Source organism: Filicampus tigris, chromosome 2, assembly GCF_054856515.1.
Source record: "Filicampus tigris isolate MCC_2025a chromosome 2, RoL_Ftig_1.0, whole genome shotgun sequence".
Taxonomy (NCBI): Eukaryota; Metazoa; Chordata; class Actinopteri; order Syngnathiformes; family Syngnathidae; genus Filicampus; species Filicampus tigris.
In genome coordinates this window covers 1,357,809-1,380,787 of record NC_141218.1, presented here as the reverse complement: position 1 = coordinate 1,380,787, position 22,979 = coordinate 1,357,809, and the positions used below count along the sequence as shown (strand labels likewise).

Below are 22,979 nucleotides of genomic sequence, written 5' to 3'. Positions count from 1 at the left end.
AGTGTCGTACTTTATTTCTTCCTTTGCGTCAGTTTACACAGTGAGGGCCCAAAGTAGGGACATACACTTTTTTTACATTCACTTATTTAAGCAAGGGTTGACCTATTAACTGGCAGCTGTGACATCAACAAAAATGAAAGAGTCAAGGTGCTAAGGGACACTAAGACAATATTTAAGATTGAAAGTTGGCTCAAATCGTGCAGTCTGTTTGCGTGCCTTGGGTGTGAGTTGTAACCGATAGCAGCTCTTGGTTGAATGAGCATTCAGGTACCGCTCATGCAGCAACTGCAGTGCATCAACAACTGTGTCATCCTTATCCACATTTCATGTGGAGTTCAAAATGAAAGGGTAGAGGAAGAAAGAATGGATTGAAGGAATGCAGGAAGGCAAAGGGGGGAAGGATGGATGGGAGGATGAAACTTGAAAGGAAGGACGAGTGAACAGAGAAAAGTTAGAAAAAAGGATGAACGGAGCAAAGGGAGGATGAATGAAAGGAGGGAAGTTGGAAGGAAAAATGGATAAACACCAATAGAGGATGGACAGTGCTAATGATGGCAGGGCGGGAGGAAGGATTGAAGGAAGAAGGTATCGAAGGTAGGATGGAAGAACGAAGGTAAGGAAACAAGCATGTATGACACTAAGGAGGAAAGGTGGGAGGAGGAAGATGGATGAGGGGATGAGGAAGGAAGGATAGAAAATGGTATAAAAGTCAAGGAAACATGCATGTATGAAAGGAAAGAAGTATGAAAGGAAAGAAGGATGAAGGGAATGTTGGAAGGCACACAACGGTAGTGTAAAAGGAAAAAAAGGATCCATCACCCGATGGAGATTGAAGGAAGAAAACACTAAAGACATGACATCATTGTGACTTCACTACTGCTGTGTATGGTTTTTCATTGGATTATATAAGATCAAAGTTAAGCGAGAAGACTCTGTGTGACCCCCCCCCCCCCCGGGTAGCCCCCCCCCTTTTTTTTATCAACAATGACCTCAACTCATTCTCTTAAAGGGGGTGATCTCATCCTCATGGGGGTCAGACCAGCTCTGGCAGAACTTACGGCGAAACATCTGCCACCCAAATAGCGATCACTGTCAGCGTGAAGGCCTTTGACTTGACTGCGCTCTGCTTACGTGTTTTGTGCGCCGTGTCATCATCCACGGAGGATGAAAAAAGTTACCAGGCCTATTTGGACAAAGTAGAAAGTCCGGAGATAGGCGGACTCGAGTCGCATGATTTTCCTTGAGTCAGATTTAATGTACGCATTCACATTGGCTTGTTATCGGCATTGGCGCGTCCAAGGACGAAGGAATCGGGACGGCCCAGCATCGTCTTTGTGGCTGACATCATAGGACTAATCCTGTGGTGGATATGTCTGTTGTTGTGCTCATTGTTCTCTCGTCCCTCCACTGGTGGTCGCTCAACGCTTCTATCCTGTTTTCGCCCTTGATCTATCCTCTGTCCTTCTACTCTGCCCCTCCATGTCGATCTAAAAAGTCGAGGGGCCAGATGGTATCCCTTCAGATTTGGGTTCTGTTGGAGGTTTCTTCCTTACAGGAAGTTTTCAGATGATTAAGGTCTTTTAAAGCATTTATTAAATTAAAAAATGTAGTTGCACTGTATATTCTGTTAGTTCCATTCCGGACAGACGTCCATTTGGGGGACGGAGAACAGAGGCCAAGAATTTTTTTTTTAAAAGGGCGTACGAAGCATGGACTGAAGTGTGTTTTCGTTGCGTTACAACTAGTGCAGTCAAGTGATTACAATTTTTGAACTAATTAATCGCAAAATATTCCATAATTGATCGCGATTAATTTTTTAACTACAATTTTGTACGAAGCTTGGAACAGATATTTACTCGAGTCAAATCTTGGAATGAATGTGGAAAAAATGTAAAGTTAGCTTTCTTTGATCGTTGAATAGGATTATTTTCCTGTCAAATACAACTGTTAAACGATACACCAAAGACGTACAACTAATATGGTATTTGAATTTGACATGCTGTATAACATTTAATCTCCGTAGTCTATGCTTTACTAATACTTTGACAGCCCTAGTTGTAACGCAAGCTTAAATATTGTTGCAATGTCCACTGCCGGGCTCCGTAGTCTGGTGACCGACGGAGGTTGTGTTGGCAACTCAATGCTATCTTGGTTGACACTTAAACAGTTGTAAACAATTTAATCCAATCACGATATTCCAAGCCGGTAAATGGATGCGAACAACAAATTAGCCAGCCAATGAGCTTTAAATTATGTTTTTGAATTATGAAACCTCTGCCGTTAGCCTTTCTCCCACGGCATCATGCACGGACCCTTTTTTTGGGGTGAAACGTAAGGATGGAAGCTCTTTAAACGGACGAGGATGGAGGATGATTATTTTAGGAATAAGGACGGCGGGACGATGACGGAAGGGTGCCCATGTCGTGGATGGAGGACGGACCAGTTAAAGTGCCCATCTCCGGCTTTTATTATGCATGTAAATGCTTTTTTTTTCAATTACCTGAATCACATTGAGTTAACTTGTGTATGAAATGCGCTGTATAAATAATGTTGCTTTGTCTTGCCTAAAGCTTTTCACGACTGTCCATTCCCCCTCTTTCTTCCTTTTCCCCCAGTTACTGCCATGGCCACCAGTGAGGTGTGTCGCCACTGTAGCCACACCTCCTCGCCATGGTAAAAAACACATCTGGACATATAAATGGGAGCAAACGGAGAAGGCAAAAGCGCAGGGCCATGGAGCTGAAGGGAGTGAAGTGGGTGCTCCGGGTTGCTGGCTTTCTTCTTCTGTGGGCCAGCGGCGGCGTAGCGGCCCCAATGCTGTGCCACTTCAACTCCAGAGGTGAGACTTCCACACTGGAAGAAAAAAAAAGGACTTCTGACCAACTTTAAAATCACTTTCATTTGTTACCCGTTATTTTAAAATTGAAATACAACTTAACTGCATGTAAAAATGTTATTGCTAGTGAATTCAAAACAAGTTTTCCACAGGCTTCAGTTTCACGTTGTGGTTGTATTTCATGTTTGAATGTTGATTTTGACCCAGAGATTCTTTCTGATGCATACCTCACTGTGCGAATTGCCGCTTTGGATGAATGGCAGTCGTTTCACTTTTTTCATTTTGTGCTTCTAATTTGGGGTTTCACTGCTGCCTTCTTTGCAGCGCTGTGCGTGTTTGAGGGGCGCCACTACGCGCTGGGCGATACTTGGCTGGATGACGCTTGCATGCAGTGCACCTGTCTGCAGCCGGTGGGCGTCGGATGCTGCGAGATGTGAGTACAAAATGGCTGGAAAAGGGGTTCGCAGACTTCTTGGGTCCGAGGGTAGTTGTCTTGACCCCAAGAGTTTAAAAACAAAACAAAAATGCTCTCCAGGATACAGCGGCCGGTGGATTTCCCCGCTTGGTGCAAGGTGCGAGTGGAGCCGGTGAGCTGCAAGGCGTCCCTTGTCCTCAGCGCGGACACGCGCCTGCCTTGCGTCCCAGGGGAGCGCATGACGGACCCAAGTCACGGGTCGCTTCAGATACACAACCAGCTTGAGGGCTTGACCCACCGGCGCTAAAGTGAACCAAAAAGTTATGCTTTGGTGCAACATGTTAGTGTTTATATACAATGTTAAATTGTCGTTTCTTTTATGTGTCAGTTTTACAGTAAATTTGAACTGTGAGTTACAAGTAGACAGCTTGGAGCAAGCATGCTCAGCCTCTTAATTGGAGAACTGTGCAAGTTCTTAATTGTTATGGTATGGGTTTTTTTTTTACGTACAATATTATTGTGCTATATTCCTTACTAAAAACAATACAAAAAATGAGTTGGGCAGAACAGATTAATAAAGTTTCCATTGTTTTTTTTCCATATATGTTAATTGTCTCTGCCATTACATGTCGCAAGCATAGACTGATGAACATAAATGTATTCTTTGTGCTAAATAATAACTGGCGGGTTTGTGCCCACCAAGCTACAATGTCAGTCAGCTATACGGAGAAATGGGTGTTGACTGAATTTCAATCACATTTTTAATTCGGATGTATTCACATAAAATGTACATTTTGAAGCGTGAAACTGGAATTTTGACTATAACACATGTTGGATGAGAATGGTTCATCTGGCACCAAAACTTTGAGGGGCATGTTTTGGCCATTTTGGTCCATGCTCAAATGTTTATGCTGTTGGTTCCCGTGAACTGGGACTCGTAAGATGCCAAGGCCGGGTTGGTGGGCAGGATCTTGATGGGCAGGTCCCAGCTGAAGGTGTCCACTTCGACGTGCTCGGCGCCGGCCCACACCGTCGCCTTCGACTCGTTCTGGTGGACGACGGGCGGCTCTGCGGGCTCCCGAGCAGTGACGAACTCAAAGTGCAGCCTCCACCGCAAGATCACTGAAATGTTTTGTTTTGTGAAGTGGGAATACAATAGCATTCCGTATGTCAGTCTTACTTTCATTTTTTCAATTAGCAAATGAAATAAACCACAAAGTGAACCCCCATTATAGCGACAATCCGTGCTTAATTGACGCACCCCTAAAAATCTTTATAATCGCCAATCAATGCCACAAGATGGCGGTAAAGCACTACTTTTGTCAAAATGAAATTCCCCAACTGACTTAACAGTTCTTTGGCAGAAAGATGGCGGAAAGGTGTCTGGGAAATATGTTGAAGTTGAGAAGTTTCATTTAGACAAACCTTGCTACCATTGTGGACCGAGGAACTATATTGAAGTGAGTTGAGGAGTTTTGTTTGGACAAAGATAGGACTTTGCCACCATGTTGTGGAATCTTGGTGACAAGGAACCATGTCGGAGTAAGTTAAGGAGTTTCAATTGGACAAAAAAGAAAAAGCGCTTTGCCGCCATCTTGTAGCAAGATGTCAAGAAATCGTGGTGCGAGGAGTTTTTCTTTAGACCAAATACTTGTGATATTATCAGAAAATGAATTTTAAAAATCTGGCTTGTTTTGAGATGAAATACAACTAACTAAATCGGTCATTCTTTTCCATCCGATTTTCGATTGCCAGATGAAAATATTAAGAAGAACCAAAACACGCATTGTTGTGGCTTGGCAGGTTTGCTTCGTACGGCGACTTACCGATGTCCGTGCCGAAGCCCGGCGTGACGTTGAGGGGAACGGGGAGGGAGAAGTGGCTGGACGCCGTGTGCAGGCACGATTCCAGATGCCGCCCGTGTCCCGTCACGCTGAGAGGCTGGCCGGGGCGCCGCTGGTACTCCTGCTGAATCTCCTCTTCGCTCTGGAGGCTCACTGAATACTAGCCACAGAAAAAAAACCAAAAAAACTGAACTGAAACAAACACAGATCGTTTTGTGACAGTGGGACAAACAATGATTTGATCCCCTGCTGAATTTGTAGCTTTGTTCATTAGCAAAGAAATTCAACTCTCATTTTTATGCTTATTTATTTATTAGGGCCCCATTGTGCTACCTATTTACACCAACAATCCGCAAATTTTGCAAAGCACCTGCAAGCAGGGAATGTCTCCCTCGGAGAAATTGAAGGTGCCGATGATGTCCTCTCCGAGTCTGTACATAGTCTTGAAGATGCAGAACTTTGCCACTTTTCCTCGCACGTTGGTGATGTTGAACATGTCTGCAGAAGGTCACATTTGGCCATGAATACGTGTTCCTTCATTTGGCCAACAAGAGAGGACAACTCACGAGGGCAGCGTCTGGACGTGGAGACCATGAGCATGTCGAGCGCTCTCTCCAAAGGCCGCGCATCCCTGCGGCTCGCTTCCTCTTCCTCCAGGAACGGGTTCGAGGGGGACACTTCCTCATCCCGAGTGAATGAGGGTTCTGGCATGCCTGGAGACCACAGCCGGGTAAATAGCAGTTACACAAGGTATAATCGTTAATTAAATAGGGCAATTAAGAGTAAGAAGAGGAAGAGATGGTCCCCTACTAAGCTGCAGTGACAGTCAGACTATATACAGTTGAAACCAAACACTATATAAACACACATAGGCTTTCTTTTCTCACTAGCATGACATCAGACTAAACTTTTCCTGTTCTACTTCGATTAGGATAACTGGAATGATTTCTATTTCTTAAATGCCAGAATAATCAAGAGAATGATTTTTTGGGACAAATGTTCATGATTTCTTCAAAGTCAGAACTTTCATTAGTCTTTGGTACCATTGCTATTAAACTGTATGACTTGGGTCAAACACTTTGCATATCCTTCTCAAGCTTCTCACAGTAGTTGGCAGGAATTTGGGCCCATTGCTCAGAGTCCTGACAGGACTGGTGTAACTGAGGCAGCCAGGTGTGTAGGCTGCCTTGCTCGCTCGCACATCAACATTCCATAGGATCGCGACCCGGGCTTTGTGATGGCTTGTCCAAAACACTGACTTTGTTATCCTTTACGCCACTTTGGAAGAGGTATATGGCAACATGCTTCGAGTCATTGTTTATCTGGAAGACCCAATTTTGCCCAAGCTTTAAAGTGGAAGTCAAGCCAAAACATTTCTTGACAATAATATGTTGTATGCGCACCCACTAGTCTAAATACGGAATTCTGATTACAATTGCATTCGTGGAATATGACTTAATGAAGAAGCAAAATCCACCAGCGGCCATTTTGTCCTGTTTTCTGAAGCTGAGCCCTGATCAACAGTGATGCCAATTGCTGTCAACAGCAAGTAACAAAATGGCCGCCCCCTGAGAGGGATAAAAACGGGTGGATTTTGCTGCTTAATTCGTATTCGACAAACACAATACTAATCAGAATATCAAGTTTGGACTAGTGAGGCTGCATTGAACATATGTCATTGTAAACAATTTTTGGGGTTGACTTTTGGTTGGTATTGTTGCTGCAGTATTCCCCACATAATGTTTTTTTCTTGTGAGGAACCTATTCCTACTTTGTGACGTGCACCGATCCCTCCTGCAGCAAACAACCCAACAACCCCCATATTTCACAGTTGGGATAGTGTTCTCAGGCTTGCAATTTTCCCCCTTTTGCCTCCAAACATGTAACATGGCTCATTAAATCCAAACAGTTCAATTTTGTTTTGTTTCACCACAGAACATGTTTCCAAAAATTCATTTGTGTGTGCATTTGAAAACGACTTTTCCTTTGAAGTAATGCGAGTCTTCTAATTTTGTCAAAGGGATGCTAAATGATTGTCTACAAGTTCCAATCTGTTTTATATATTTTTTTAGTATTGCAATTTCCAAATTTTCACCAATGCAAATGTGATTAAGTATTATGATACCGTTTTTGAAATACAGTATATAATTTTGGACTAATCAAGTGAGATTAGATAATTTCACACTAATGTGTTGGGGCATTGTCACTGCACTGGGGAAAAAAAGAGCACAACAAAGGTCCCACCTTGCAGAACCAAAACTCGAAAGGGAACTCTAAGAAGTTTGATGGGAGAGTTGACCCTCTGACACCCGATGGTCAGTTTGTAGACATACTTCACGGCCTGGCCACGGAAACTGGGAGGACCGTCGACCGGTACGACCTCGCTGTATGAATCTGCAATACAAAACAAAAGCACATCATAAAAATAAAAAAAAACGTTACAGTGTTGTCATTTTTAATCGCACGTTGACACACAGGTTTTGCTCTCTCCTGGATCCAGACACAGGTCACAGAATAGGATTTTGGGTGGCGTGTCCAGAACACATTGGCCTCGCTCTCCTGGTGAAGACGGCATGATGTCAAGTTAGATTTGAGCGTGATACGGGAAACCATATGATGCCTTTGTGTCGTCATTCACTGACCTCTGCTTGGAATGAGGACTGTGTCACTGTCAGCTTGGACGTCCTGCTTGTTGTCACGGCTTGGCAGATTCACTCTGCTCTCACTGGAGTGAAACTGACAGTGGATCTGGGCACTGGCCCACGCCAACATTTCACTGGGAGACAATACAACAAAACCAATTTGAAAATGAAAATTAGAGGCAGGCTGTGCATATGGTATGTGGACCTTCAGTCAAATCTGACTGTAAAATAGACAGTCCCATTGCTAATACAGTTGAAGGCTCTGGTCAGATTACACTGACATGGCAACACATGTATAGCGATCTAAACAACAACAACAACAAACGAACATCCTGAATGGAAGTAACGTAGCCCAGGTACACACTACACTAATGAAGAGAATAGACTGCTGGGATTTAGAAACACATGATTCCAATTTAATGAAACAAACATTATTATTTTGGTTGTAAATGTAGCTCAGTGCTTATGATAGTGTTTATGCTAGCATGTCACTGAAGCCTCTGGAGTGCGTTTTAATTTACCTGCTCGCAGAGGTGGAAAAGTGAGACATGGGGTTTCTGAAAGTGATGAGACACTCCATTAGCTCCCCGGCCAGAAACACAGGACCTCGAGCCATGGAAGCCACCACCTCGATCATCTGGATGTGGGAACACGACAATTTATAATCCGAATGAAACCACAGAGTAGTACTGTGCGTAGAGCCTGCGCACGAATATATGCTAAACTAAGCTAAGCTAAGCTAAACTAATGTAATGCCCACGTAACTTTAACACACACCTTGTCCCCAGGAGTCTGTGTCCGGACAATGTAGAATCCTTTTTGTCCGAGTTACAAAGCAAACGGAATGCTGTCTTAATACATTTTCGTAGTTTCTTTGTAGAAACTGTTTTCAATCGGCGGAGCTAGCATCGCTCATCTAGCAGCAGTCGGTAAACAAAGTGTGTCCGCGAGGACGACCAAAACCTAACCATGGACAAACAAACTGTGAATGGATGAAAATACAAAAATATGATACAGTGTGTGACTTGTTAAAAAAACGAATTTATCAAACGTCGCACCAGTAACTCAATCCCACTATAAGTAATTTAAAGAACAAAAACACGGATAAAATTACAGTGCTGCTTTTTGGTTGGCCATCAAAAAAGATCACGCGGCAGAGCCAACACACTTTACAGGCGGCGTGTTGCTATGGTAATTTTAGGGGGTGTCACCTTAAGTATGTATTTGTTCATTGTTATGCTCGGGGCATTAAAAGCGTACTCAAACTTGATTGGTGGAATACAGGTTTTGTAACGTATACATCTATGCTTGTGAAAATACCAGTGGCTGATAGAATATGATGACCAGTATGGCTAAAACCCCTTCCGCCCCCCAGTTTTACTCAAACATGGTTTAGCCGTTAGTTAGTGGTCTCGGTTTCTTGCTTGTAGCCAGACACGGTTGTGACTTCCTGCCCACTTAATCGAGTTGTGCTCTCATGCACTGAACGCTTCCTGTCGTACTTAAAGGTAAGTGCGCTTTTCCATTTGTAATACTGTTTGCATTGTTTATTAAAAAAGTGAAAAATAACCCTCCGGACTGCTGCTCTCGCGTGCTAGCTTCATTTATTCTCGTCTTAATCAATGCAGACTGACAGAAGCGTTTTAATGGCGCTCTTCATCTCATTCTAGGGGTCACCGATACATGTCGACGTCCCCCCATCCCGCGAACGAACATCTGGCGTCGAGGCTGCACAAAGAAAGCCCGACCGCCAATGTGGATTTTAATAATTCTATAATGGCGCAGGGGACTCCAACTTAAAGGCGCCGTGATCAGCTTTTCGCCCCTGACCCAGAAACGAGTGGAAACCGGTTGGTGTGTCGGAGGAATCACGCTGATTCCATGATAAACAAACTGTGGTGACAGCTTCGCTTTGTAGCCAAACGCTGCTCACTGCTTTAACAAACAAACAAACAAACAAACTAGCTAACTCTAACAACAACAACAGCCAATATGACTGAGGATTGGGGGGAGAGATCCACGGCGGAGCTCATGAGTAGGTACCTGGCCAAAGACATGGGCCATGGAGTACCCTCGGCCGGCTGGCGTATATGTTTGGCCCATGAGTTCAAAGAGAAGAGGAAGCCTTTTCAAGCAAAGGATGTGTCCCTGGCTAATATTGTGGAGCACATTGGACTTGGGATCAGGTGATTTTATTTTTATCTTTAAAATTGGGCCGGGCATTATGGTCCTTCATAGGGCTCCAGTTGGCAACAATGGGTTTTTTTTGTGAACTAGCTCCTCTTTGGTTCGCAACATGTTGTTAGGGAATCAGGGGTCAACGAGGATAAGCTTTGATCTACAGAAGGCGCTGGGAAAAAAATGAATTAAAACAAAAAAAAGCATCCTCAGTGGACGTTTGTGTGGCCTGGGCTAAGGGCACTTAAAGATGTCCCCTTACTTTCTTTTTCAGTTTTGCGATTGGGCTGCAGTCATGCATAATGTAATCTATGCGTCTCACAAAACGCACAACAGGAACCTGCTCCCGAGCTGGCTCAACTGCATGCTATGTTTGATTTGCGATCTGGAGGACAACACTCCCTTGTCCACAGGGCGTGGTGAATTTTGTTGCCACGGCAACCGTTGTTAATCATTGCAGCGATGGCCGGTTGTTTGAAGAGAGAGACCTTCTACACTGGTTAGGAGCGATCAGAGCACACCAACATCAGTCCTGGTAATTTGGCCTCATGTCATGAATAGACATCAATGATGTGATAATAATAATGTCTCGATACTAAGAGACCACACAAAAAATATGAATCTTCTCATTCATCCAGGTCATTGTATTGTTTGGGCACTGAATCAATCTCCTCTCATCCGAGAAGTTCATGCACCAAGGCTAGATGGGGCACCTCAAGCTTGAGTGTTTGTGTGGAAACTGGAAGCCCAAGTAGAATCGGACGATTTGTATTTGTTTGTTGCTTGAACTGCAAGCAAAATTTGAGATGCAGTAGAAGGCGACCCAACTCACTGAACAGCCATCAGCAGTTTGGCAGATCATTTAAAAAAACAGGCTTCAAGCTGTTTAACGCTACTCCTAAATGAAGTTTATTGACATATTAACTAAACAAATAAATAGCTTTGCCTCAGGAAAAGCTGCTTAGCTTAATGCTAACAAGCAATCCAGAATGCCTTAGACAGGCTAACGAATAGCATCGGTGTTGCGGTGCTGTAACCCTCCAACACAACATCACAGGCATGTATTCTTTATCCTCTGCAAAGAACGACTGATGACTATCTCATGAGTATATTTGTATTATATGTATTATACCGTCGCTGGTGGCAGAGGCACGCACATCACAAGAATGATTCGTAATACCGCAGGGTAGGGGTGGGCGATATGGCAAAAATATCATTTCACAATTTTTAAAAAATAAAATCCCGATCATGATTTTATCATGATTCTTGATTTTTTTTTTAAGACTAATTTGCACATTTCTGACCATTTTCCTCATGTCAAACATTTAAAACATATTCCAAATGTATATAAAACTCTAAAAGAAAAAAAAAGACATTTTAAGCCAGCTAAGCTTTCTGAACAGGTTTTAATTTCAATAGTGACCATTTTTATCAAAATGTGCAGTGAATGTAAACATAAAAGGTAACAATGTAAACGTAAAAACACAGCTCGTAACGCAGGTGTAGTATTTTGAAGAGTTTTTTTAAAGCCCTCGTTTTTCCACTGTTTTAATGTGAATCATGTCTTCAGCAAGGTATTAAGTCACTGCCTCAGTTACTTCTTTACACTGCTTGCTTGTTTTTTCATATGGAGTGCCCCTGTTAAATGACTACCGAATGATTACTGTGGGTTGCGTTAGCTTGGAGCTAGCGGTTGCCTCTAGCTACCATGTGTCTGATCTCCATTTGCTTTGGCTGTCGGCGGCGCTGGCGTCCAAACCGAGTCCCTGCAAACTTTTCAAATAACTGGTTTGCGCTTTCTCCTCCGAGGAAAAGTGAAGCCAAATCGACACTGTGGATGTGGAGTTTCTTTTAGGTACCAACTGTGCTTCGTGGTGACTTTCCAAACAAACAAACAAACAGGGAGGCGGGGAGTGTCACATACGGTGCACTGTGCGTGCTGTGATTGGTTGGTCGGGTATACGCGTCAGCTGCTTTGCGTCGCCTTAGAGCTAAACTGTATAGAATGTGCCATGTAGACGATCAAACGATCTTTCGGCTTTATGAGATCGTGAACACGTTAAACCGCTTAACGATCTAATATCCTCATATCGCCCACCCTTACCGCAGGGTATTACAAATATATTGTAAAAAGAAAAATCTAAGGAAATTACTTTAAAAAAATAACAAAAAAAACTGTAGTATAGCCGAGGGTCTTAAGATGAACCGATAAATCCACTGAAAGGACTCTTCGGTTGTCCTCCGTGTTCACGCTAAGTTTTGTTCTCAGATAGCAGTGTGAGGAGCCCGCCTAGGAGGATGCATTCAGGTCAGCGTTTGGGGCTTGCCGTCCTCCATCCCCGATCGGGGTGACAATCGTCGCTGTCCCCGGCCGACCTTGTGGAATAACAAGCGACGTAACCCGCCCCGGCCTCGCATCGCACGTTCCAACTGATCCCTTTTGCGCGTGGGTGGGCCGTTATTGTATTCTCTGGCGGTCATTTGCGGCATAATTGATTAGAAATCAGACTCACGTGTTTGGCCATGTCTATTGTAGTCCATAACCGACTTTGCTGTTCTCCCGGAGTTCAATAAGAGGCTGCCCGTTCCCACGTGTGACGGCATGACAGTGAATGAGGACAGTTATGCCTTGAAATAAGAGTTTAGTTTGTTCTATGACCACGCTTGTATTTCAAAACATTCATATCTTAAATCATGTTTCCCTATTAAAATAAATGGAAAGGCCATTCATCTGTTACAGCCTCTCAAAAAACTGTGTGTGTAGTTTGAATAAGGAAAGGAGCACTCTAAAATATTGCATTTTACAAAAGCATAGAATAAAAAAAACGTGTGTGTCATGATTTAATGCTTAAATTCATTTTATTGCGCTGTTCCTTCTGGTGTGCCTGCCTTGGCCACCGGGGGCAGTATAATAGAAACAAATAGTCGCCAGTACTCTAATACTGTAGTGAGTCAGTGAGCTGCAATCGTATTAGTCATTTTCCTTAGAGGATAAAGAATATATGCCTGTGAGTATTGTGACATGGTCTGTCCAGTGTTTGTGTTCAAATATCCATTGCAAAAAGGGTTATGCTAACACAACTGTCATTGTTAGCCCGTCAGTGGGCTTTTCTGTTGCCTTAGCATCACGCTAGTGGTGGGGGCCTTTTTACAGAAAAGTTGTTTTAAATACACAAGGTGTAATCCTCTTGTTTAGTTTGACACTGAATTTTGACTTGGAGTGGCAGTAAACCGCCTGAAGTCCTCTCACTTGAAGATCCGTCGGCCAACTGACGCTTAGTGTGAGGGTTTTTTTTCTCCAAATTGCATACTGCTACATTGCAATGTCGATTTGAATGGATTTTTCAGCCCTCGTGTGTTTCACAACAAAATTGAGCGTTCTAGTGGAGGAACACTGCATATAGTTGCTGGTGGTGTGCGGTCAGATTTTTGCCATGTAAAATATGGGTGCTCCTCCAGGTATCTAAAATGGTGGTACAAAAAGACACAGGTGGAAAGGAAGGCGCCTTTCATCGACATGTTTCGAGCACAGCCTCTGCGGCAGATTTACGGTGGGTTGATGTCGTCGCATTGCTTTCATTCACCTTTCTTTTTCGTGCCTTTTTCTCTCGTGCGCATCCACTCAACTGGAGTTACTCGCCCATTCGGCAGGTGCGCCGCTGGGAGGGATCGGAGGAGGTACTATCACCAGAGGGTGGAGGGGCGAGTTCTGCCGGTGGCAGCTGACGCCCGGGATGTACCATTACAAGACCGTCACGGCCAATCAGGTATCCCAGCTCCTGGAGAAGGCCTCCCCGCACAAATGAGAGACAATTCCAATGATAAGAATCCCGACATGACGACTAATCAGCAAACGCTGTCATTTGTCTTTCTCAGTTTACTGTGTGTTTGCGGCGCGGGGGTCAAACGGTTTACCAACAGGTGCTCTCTGTCGAGCGCCCTCCCACGCTGCAAGGCTGGAATTGGGGTTACTGCGGCGAGTATGCCTTCTATCACGCCCTCTACCCCCGAGCCTGGACCGTCTACCAGCTCCCGGGGCAAAACGTCACGCTCACGTGCAGACAGGTTTCGCCCGTCATTCCTCACGACTACCAGGTAAGCGGCGAGCGGCTGGCTTCATGCGGCGGCCGTGCTTTGTAGGGCTCAACCCTTTTAGGAGAAGTTTGAATTGCGGTTTTACCGAGAGATACGGCGATTTCGATTCGAGTCGCGATTTTCGTCAGCGCAATACTCGCCGTGTAGACTAACATTCACCAACGTGACAGAGAATTGCTTGGGGGGCTGTGTGAGGGAGGCAGTCCTTTCTCATGGTTTTTCAAAAGGTAATATGTAAAAATGAATGTTTACACAAAAACGTTTTACATTTTGTACTGCTGTATGTGTTCATTGTACATAAATGTAAGATTGTATGTATTTTTTCTCTCCTATTTGTTTGAGACTTAACTGCTTCACACGGTGCCAAAGGCCTTAGTGATAATGCCTGAAATTCATTTGATGGTATTATTTGATCAGTGAGGAAAAGTGTGAAAATGATCATGCAAATATTTCGGAATGGGTTATTTACATAAATGGGAATTGTTGCTAGGGCTGCACAAAATATCGAAAAAAATATCGATATTGGCCCATGAAATATGCATATCGCAAAGACATGCAATCATTTTCTTCTGGAATTGAATGCTTTTATCTGAATTTGACCCGTCCGAGTGTGCATCGCCATCCAATAGTTGAACGACTAGTGTAATTACAATTAATTAGCCAAGAATACATTCAGCTTGCGTATTTTGTTGCATGAAAAAAAAAATCTTTCTTTCATAAGGATAGTAAAGATACCATTTCTTTAGAGTTAGATATCGATATGGCGAAATTCAACGAAGATATTGTATAGTGCATGTTGTTCCAACATCGTGCAGCCCTACGTGTTACAAGGGTCAGAAAGTATCATTCTTCCCTCTGCTTCGTTTTATTCAAACTTTGCATTTTCATGTAAACATGTCTGCTTTTTCTTTTGTAATGCAATCAGTTAAACACATAAAAACATTGTGCCTTAGCAAAGATGAAACCCAAAAAACGAAGAGTAATTTTGACACATATTATTGTGTTTATCGCAAAAGTCAGTATGCTGCGGCACAAAGGACTGCAAATGATCGCAAATATTTACACGGCTGATATGATACTTTTGCAAAGCGATGAATGGTCCATCCCCAATGCTTTGTCCAGCGCCTGATGTGGCGTCTGCCTTTTGGCAGGACTCGTGTTTGCCGGTGGCCGTGTTCATTTGGGACGTGGAGAACAAGAATGACTACGCTCTGGACGTCACCATCATGTTCACGATGCTCAACGGGTCCGGGCACAAGGACGACAAAGGCGGGGGCCACTGGAATGAACCGTTTCATCTTGAAAAGCAGGGCGAGGCCGTGTCTGGAGTGTTGCTGCATCATTCCACAACAGTGAACCCTTACACTTTGTGCATCGCAGCTCGAGAGCAGGTTTGATAGTTCTCGGAAGTGGATTTTTGCACATTGGAATTCCATGTCAGTGTCTTTTTTTTCCCCCTTCCTCTTCTTCTTTTTAGCCCAACAGGGAGGTTAGCCATCAGACTGCGTTCAGTCCAAAGGGAACCTGCAGCAACTTGTGGAGTGACCTGATCGCTGACGGACGCCTGGACTCTCCCACGGGTCAGCAGCAATAAACAAGAGTGAGATTGTCATTGGTGGAGAATGAGCAACCCAAAGATGTGTCCTCTCCTCTCCTCTCCTCTCCTCTCCTCTCCTCTCCTCTCCTCTCCTCTCCGTTCGACCCTGCAGGCTCCAGCCCGCCGACGCCCAAAGGAGAGAAGGTGGCGGCGGCGCTGGCTGTCGGCTGCTCCGTGCTGGCGCAGGGCCGGAACACCCTGGAGTTCTGTCTGGCGTGGGACATGCCCAAAATCACCTTTGGGTCTCGCGAGAGGCAGCATCACAGGTACAGAAGAGAAAAGCACGACTACTACTACACTCGAAAAACAGTTGGGTCAAAAAAGGGACTGACCCAACTGTTTGGGTTATTCAGTTTAACCCATAAGTTGTTTAAAATGAACAACCCACAAAAACAACTCAAAATTAGGTTTTGTACAAAATGACAAAGTAACCCAAAATCAAATCAAACAACCCCAAACATTGGGTTGTTTTGTGGATTATTCATTTTAGCCAACTTTTGGTCTGAAATACATAAAGCAAAAAGTTGGATCAGACCCTGTTTGACCCGATTTGGGTTATTTTTGACCCTACTCTTTTTTGTGTACTGTGTAACAGGGCTGGGTGATATGGCCTTAAAATAATCCATTAATTGGCCAGCAATACTAATACTGTATGTCCCCTTGCTCTTGAGTGAATTTATTCATTTAACCCAAAACGTTATGTCAAAGTTATTCACCCTCAAAACAACACAAAAAAATGTTCAAAACAATCTTTTGTTTTTGACAAAAGACAATTATTGGATTTCATATTTTATTTTATTTACAAAAAGTCCCCAAATTGGGTCTTTTTTGTGGGTTATTTATTTGATCCACCTTTTTCCGTCAAATAAATAACTCTAAAAGATAGGTCAGTTGCTTTTTTGACCCAATTTGGGTTATTTGTTTACTCGATATTTGGGATTAAATAAGTAACCCCAAAAGTTGGGTCAGTCCCTTTTTGACCCAACTGTTTATGTAGTGTATAATACGTCTGGGTGATATGGCCTTAAAATAATGCCTCAATCGGCCAGCGCTACTAACATGCAGTATGTCTCCATGTTGCCGGGTCAAAAACAAGGCTTCTGGTTCTGCGTCCAGGCGCTACACTCGTTTCTTTGGGAGCAAAGGGGACGCGTCGCCCTCACTCAGTCACCACGCCCTGACGCACTACAAAGTGTGGGAGGAGAACATTGAGGAGTGGCAAGCGGCCATACTGCAGGACAGGTACGTACTTCCAAAGTACCATTTTTCTTCGGAGTTTAAGTGTGAAAGAAAATCTACTGAACTCATTCAATGCCAGACATTTTCAAACCCTCTTTTACCCTAACGTTTGAAAAAAAAAATCAATAGATTGCTGGAATTGAATGACGGGACTGTGAAAAGACAATTAAATTCATCAATGGCTGTGAATGAGTTAAGTAGTCTTACTGTATTGCACTCACCTCTGCGAATTTAGTGGTGTGTAAAGTGATAATGTGCTTGGCAAAATAAACATGCGTAACGTGTATTCTACCTGTAGTTCCCTCCCCTCCTGGTACAAGTCGGCCTTATTCAACGAGCTGTACTTCGTGGCCGACGGCGGGACGGTGTGGACGGAACTGCGGGAGGACGCCGACGTCAGCGGCGGCGTGCGCAGCGAAGACGGCGGCCTGCCCGCCCAACCGGCCGTCATTAAAGAGTACGGCCGCTTCGCCTACCTTGAAGGTAAACGCAACGTAATACACGAAAGCCACTTGCGTTTGCGCTGAGGTTGAAGCTGAAGTCTCGCTTGGTTGTCTCTCAGGTCAAGAGTACAGAATGTACAACACATACGACGTGCACTTCTACGCTTCTTTTGCACTGATCATGCTGTGGCCCAAACTTGCCTTGAGTGTGCAATATGATATTGGTATGATTTCTTTCTTTTCTGCTGAGCGGCGCTAAGATTTCACCGGACGGCCTAACTTGAATCTCCTCTTAGCCGGCAGTGTGGTTCAGCAGGATTTAACCGAGAGGTTGCATCTGATGAGTGGCCAGTGCGCTGCGGTCAAGGCCAAAAATGTGGTGCCTCACGACATTGGAGATCCAGGTACACGGAGGGAGGGCTGTGCAAGCACTGCAATTTGTGCTTCTCAAATAGTTTGCACCAAGTTAAGACAAGGTTAAAACAACTAACTTACCAAATGTAGTTAAAAAAAAAAACAACACATTTTTTAAAAAGCGTTTTAGCCAGTTTGACATTAGTTGGTTTCGTACCACTGAAGGGAGCCTGTGTACCCTACCACATTTTGATCATGAAAATGGATTCTTTTTCATCACGTGAATGCGGGCCAACCACACAAGAAGTTGGAAAACACTTCATTTGATTGACGTCTCCTATTTTGTAGACGATGAGCCGTGGCAAAGGGTGAACGCCTACCTCATTCACGACACGGCCTACTGGAAGGACTTGAACCTGAAGTTTGTCCTGCAGGTTTACAGGGACTATCACCTCACCCAGGACAGGCAGTATCTGCAGGACATGTGGCCCATCTGCCAGGTACAGCTCACCTTACTGGCCTTGCATTGGCAGATTATTATTATTATTTTTATTTGATTTTTTTTTGACTGAGGATTGATTAGTGCTCACTCTGCTAGGCAGTGATGGAGTCGGAGCTGAAGTTTGACCTGGATGGAGACGGCCTGATCGAAAACTCTGGCTTTGCTGATCAGACTTACGATGGCTGGACAGTCACTGGACCAAGGTCAGAGGAGACCAAAACCAGGTTTTAGATGTCAGTCCAAGTAGAGGTTCAATGTAAAACTGACACATAAAATGAAAGAGGATTATGATTTTTTTATTTTTATGTCGACACCATCTAATATACACGAGCCATATGTTCTTATTTTTCTTATTTACCTTCATTTATTATTCATTGCTATTATTTATTTTGTTATTTAATCTCTTAAATTGGAAAATAAAAAATAATTCCATCTAGCGAAAAGTCAGCTACCTTAGACAGACATGCAATATATGGGGGATACTTGATATTCTTCGGCTTAGTGTCTGCTCTGGTCAGCAGGGACGAGGGATGAAGGGAAGGAAATCACGATAGGAAAAGCATGACTTGTGTCATAACAGGAAATTGGGTTTTTCCCAGCTTGGACTGGCACTCAAATGTATCGAGATCGCATCTATGCCACCTGCGCGGTTTCCCTGTACCCTCAGCGTCCCATTCTGCGTTGCAGTGCGTACTGTGGCGGGCTGTGGCTGGCGTCGTTGTGCGTCATGTGCAAAATGGCCGGACTGCTCGATAACGAGGAGGCGCAACAGCACTACAAAGACATCTTAGACAGAGGCAGCGTCGCGTTTGATAAACTACTGTGGAACGGTAAGACCCAATATGCAGTGACCGACCACTGGCTATTCCCAGGGGCTAGGAATCAATCCCTGATGGACGCCTGCACTAAAATTGTTCAGAATTGCCTGTATTAATACCACCATGATCCCAAAACACGTTGAACTCATCTTACAACAGGTTACAACATTGTTATAATCAGTCCCTAAATAAGTTGTGCCCCCGCCTCCCCACCCCGACATTTAGGCAAGTTCTACAACTATGACAGCAGCGGGAGGGACCTTTCTAACAGTATCATGTCCGACCAGTGTGCTGGCCAATGGTTCCTGAGAGCATCTGGGCTCGGAGAAGGAGACTTCCAGGTAACTAACTTGCTGCAAAAATGGCAAATTTATAGGTTAATGTCAGATGTTTTCATTGTGTCTGTAGCATAAAATGGTATGTATTTTTAAGCTTTCCAATTGCGTTAGTACAAAATATTATATATCTTTGCTGTCCTGTGCAAAACACTGATGTCCAATTTGGGGGGTGGGGGGGGAATTAAAGTTAATGCGATGTCTGTAACGCAGAAACACTATTCACGTAAAAATAAGAAAATTGAAAACAAATGGACCTAAGTGTTTTTCACAGGACAGCGAAGTCACATTCATTCTCCGCACCACTTTGTTTCTGCTCTGTTGCCAATAGCACTGCGTGGTCTTTCTGCAGCCAACAGAGGGCGCTTCCACTTCTTCAACCAAACGGCATCATTTAAAGTGGCTACAGAAAGTATTCACAGCCCTTGAAAGTTTTCACTTTGTGTCATTGCAGCCATTTGCCAAAATCCAAAAAGCTCATTTTATTTCTCATTAATGTACACTCAGCACCCCATCTTGACAGGAAAAAAAGAACAACTGAAATATCATATGCTCATAAGTATTCCGAGCCTGTGCTGAGTATTGAGTAGACGCCCCCTTTTGTGCTCGTACAGCCATGAGTCTTCTTGGGAATGATGCAACAGGTTGTGGGCATCCCCTGCCATTCTTCCGTGCAGATCATCTCCAGTTGTGTCAGGTTGGATGGTGAACGTTGGTGGACAGCCATATTCAGGTCTCTCCAGAGATGCTCAGTGTGGTTTTCGGCAAACTCTATGTTCGAGGCTTCCGTCGGGCCACTCTGCCATAAAGCCCCGACCGACCGGTGGAGGGAGGACTGCAGTGATAGTTGACTTTGTGGCACTTTCCCCGTCCCATCTCCCTACTGCATCTCTGGAGCTCAGCCACAGTCATCTTTGGCTTCTTCTTGACTTCTCTCACTAAGGCTCTTCTCCCTCCCCCAATTGAATGAATGAATACCTTTTTTTGCAAAGGGTGTGAATACTTAGGAATATATGATATTTCAGTTTTCCTTTTTTCGTAAATTTGCAAAAAATTCAGATTTTTTTTTTTTCTGTCAAGATAGGGTGCTGAGTGTACATTAATGAGAAACAAAATGAACTTTTTAGATTTTGGCAAATGGCTGCAATGACACAGAAAGTGAAACATTTCAAGGGGTCTGAATACTTTCCGTAGCTAAGCCTCTTTTGGAAACTAAAAATGAACTTGCTCAAAAATGGATAAATAATGTAATCTGGTAGAAAACTAAAATGTTTAGCCTGGATTGAAACCTATTTTTGGGGCCTATTCTATGATTCAGAAATGTTTTTAAAAAAATGTAGTTTTCATAGTTTCAATTTGCCAAAAGTGTCCATTTTGATGTCGACATCGTATTAAATGGATTTGAAGATCTTAAGTTGGAAATGACCAAATCAAAAGTGTCCATTTCATGATTCCACTTCCTCTCCCCATCCAGGTTTTTCCCAAAGAAAACATCCGGGCCGCACTCCAATCGGTTTTTGACTTGAACGTGATGAGCTTCGGCGGCGGTCAGATGGGCGCCGTGAACGGCATGCGGCCCGAGGGCGTGGCCGACCGCTCCAGCGTCCAGTCGGACGAGGTTTGGATCGGCGTGGTTTATGGACTGGCCGCCACCATGATCCACGAGGTAAAAGTCACAACAGAATTAAATGAAGCATTCAAGTGGTCATGTGTCTTGGTTCAGTGCTACAGTCCAATTCAGTGTCCTGCTCCTTTTGGCGGGCCCACCTTGGCCACTAGGAAGTAGTACTGTATAATGCAGTCTGCAGGCACAAGTGAAGAAGACTCCTCCTACTTGCGATAATATTAGGCCATTTTTTTGTAGAGCGCAACTCTCAAACTCAAGGCCCGGGGGCCAGATGTGGCTCGCCAAATCATTTGACATGGCCCGTGAAAGCAAATTTTTTGCGTTGACTTCATGTGCCAACATGGGGCAGTCATGCATTGATTCGGATTCACTGTCACAACGGCCCTCCAAAGGAAACCACGACTAGGATGTGGCCCCTGACAAAAATGACTTTGACACCCCTGTAGTAGAGGATAAAGAACATACACCTCTTAAGTATTGTGATATTGTCAGTCTGTGTGTTGTACCATCATTTATGTTCTAATATTCATATCTTACAGGGTTGAAAAATTGCAACAATCAGTGCTAACTATTAGCATGTCATTGCCATTTTCCACTATATGTTAGCATTAAGCTGGCAATGGCGAAAAGAATGAACATATCAGTTTTGTTTTTTTTTTGTCCACCCACCCCAGGGTATGTTGGCGGAAGGTATGCGCACGGCAGAGGGTTGCTACCGCACGGTTTGGGAAAGGTTGGGCATGGCGTTCCAAACGCCCGAAGCCTACTGCGAGAAGGGCGTCTACCGCTCGCTGGCGTACATGAGGCCGCTCAGCATCTGGGCTATGCAGCTGGCTCTGAAGCGTTCGCGCGACGACCACCGCGCAGGAAGCGGAGAAGGTGCAAGTCAATGAGCGCAGCCGCCGCGGTTCCTTGTCGAGTCCCAGCTTGGATCCGTTAGGTTCGTCTGCAGCCTGTGCAGATCGTAGCGTTACTTGAATTCTGTTTTTCTTTGTCTTTACAACGCCGGGTCCCGTGTGACTTTGGACAACACCTTGTCAATTTGCACACATCATTTGAGTACTTTTTATCAATGTCTCATTACAGGTGCTTGAGAATGGTACATTCAAATAACCTGTATAGTTATTTGAATGATGACCTAAGTAACATACAATGAGAAACACATTTTTTCCTTTTTTTGTACAGAATTTGCTGTCTTGTTGCACGTTAGATGTAATATTGTAGCTGATGTTCTGTTTACTAAAACTCACACTCATGACAATCATCCTGAATAAATCACTGCAATACTTTTTTTTGGTGTTGTCTTACGCATCATAACCAATTGCTTAAAGTTTTGCTGTTGTAATAGAAGAAGGTGTGCAGCAGAGGGCGACAAGTGCTCGTAGTTTTCTCATCAATTAACGTGCAGTGGTTGTCCGACGTTTTACACTAAGTAGTGCGACCATTTAAAAAAACACCGTATTTCTACCAACATTAAAATGCAGGACCAAATTTTCATCAGAAAAACGGGTTTTGAATATTGTAAGCCACTGTAACATAATGCACACTTACTAACCCTAACCCTAAACATAGAAAAAAAAGTTACGTAAAAACTGTACCTAGGAAAGTACTGTATTTGAAAACAAGCACCTCTAAATGATTAAATGTGTGTAAAAGTCAAAGAACGCTAGACTGCATTTAACAAAAGCACTGGATTAAAGAGAATTTTTCAACCACAGTAACATTATGCCCAGAACTTTATTCAGTGATTCTTTGCATACCACTAGAGAGAATCCACTCACCGATTTTACATACACCCCCCAAAAAAATCACAAAAGTGGATGTGCATGTTCATTACGTACCTTCTACCATCTATTTAAAGACCATTTAAATGTTCTGCTTGTCATTATACGACACATGCAAAGATACATAATCCAAGGATCCAACCAATGAAAAACATACTAATTGTGTGTCAGGATCAAAACATCAGCTCTTCTATTCATCGCAAACAATCCACACACGCGCAGACACACACTTCATTTCCCCTCTCGTTTTTTTTTTATCCCATTATTCCA

The 22,979-nt window shown here is 43.8% G+C and overlaps 3 protein-coding genes across 6 annotated transcripts; 2 read left to right on the top strand and 1 right to left on the bottom strand.

Annotated features, from left to right (window-relative positions):
• The first annotated feature begins 16 nt into the window (after positions 1–16).
• On the top strand, positions 17–4,065 carry msmp1 (microseminoprotein, prostate associated 1). Of its 2 annotated transcripts, none has more exons than XM_086024371.1 (4): positions 17–613; positions 2,616–2,839; positions 3,161–3,269; positions 3,372–4,065. In XM_086024371.1, the coding sequence occupies exons 2-4, from the start codon at positions 2,671–2,673 to the stop codon at positions 3,556–3,558; spliced, it is 465 nt and encodes a 154-aa protein (XP_085880497.1). In that variant the 5' UTR covers positions 17–613; positions 2,616–2,670; the 3' UTR covers positions 3,559–4,065. The 2 variants fall into 2 exon arrangements, with proteins under 2 accessions (XP_085880497.1, XP_085880496.1); XM_086024370.1 differs by lacking the exon at positions 17–613 and adding an exon at positions 1,075–2,476.
• rgp1 (GP1 homolog, RAB6A GEF complex partner 1) lies at positions 3,995–12,473 on the bottom strand. 2 transcript variants are annotated; one of them, XM_086024363.1, is made up of 9 exons: positions 12,429–12,473; positions 8,259–8,374; positions 7,738–7,871; positions 7,571–7,654; positions 7,340–7,489; positions 5,662–5,808; positions 5,466–5,593; positions 5,078–5,255; positions 3,995–4,373 (listed from the first exon to the last, which is right to left on the bottom strand). In XM_086024363.1, the coding sequence occupies exons 1-9, from the start codon at positions 12,438–12,440 to the stop codon at positions 4,150–4,152; spliced, it is 1,173 nt and encodes a 390-aa protein (XP_085880489.1). In that variant the 5' UTR covers positions 12,441–12,473; the 3' UTR covers positions 3,995–4,149. The 2 variants fall into 2 exon arrangements, with proteins under 2 accessions (XP_085880489.1, XP_085880490.1); XM_086024364.1 differs by lacking the exon at positions 12,429–12,473 and adding an exon at positions 8,515–8,914.
• On the top strand, positions 8,966–22,214 carry gba2 (glucosidase, beta (bile acid) 2). 2 transcript variants are annotated; one of them, XM_086024340.1, is made up of 18 exons: positions 8,966–9,245; positions 9,408–9,923; positions 13,375–13,466; positions 13,567–13,682; positions 13,792–14,010; positions 15,162–15,401; positions 15,488–15,590; positions 15,720–15,873; positions 16,724–16,849; positions 17,145–17,329; positions 17,409–17,513; positions 17,586–17,693; positions 17,992–18,143; positions 18,242–18,348; positions 18,833–18,975; positions 19,189–19,304; positions 20,773–20,964; positions 21,600–22,214. In XM_086024340.1, exons 2-18 carry the CDS (start codon positions 9,730–9,732, stop codon positions 21,816–21,818), a joined length of 2,571 nt encoding a protein of 856 aa, XP_085880466.1. In that variant the 5' UTR covers positions 8,966–9,245; positions 9,408–9,729; the 3' UTR covers positions 21,819–22,214. The 2 variants fall into 2 exon arrangements, with proteins under 2 accessions (XP_085880466.1, XP_085880467.1); XM_086024341.1 differs by lacking the exons at positions 8,966–9,245; positions 9,408–9,923 and adding an exon at positions 9,953–12,223.
• Positions 22,215–22,979: the final 765 nt, after the last annotated feature.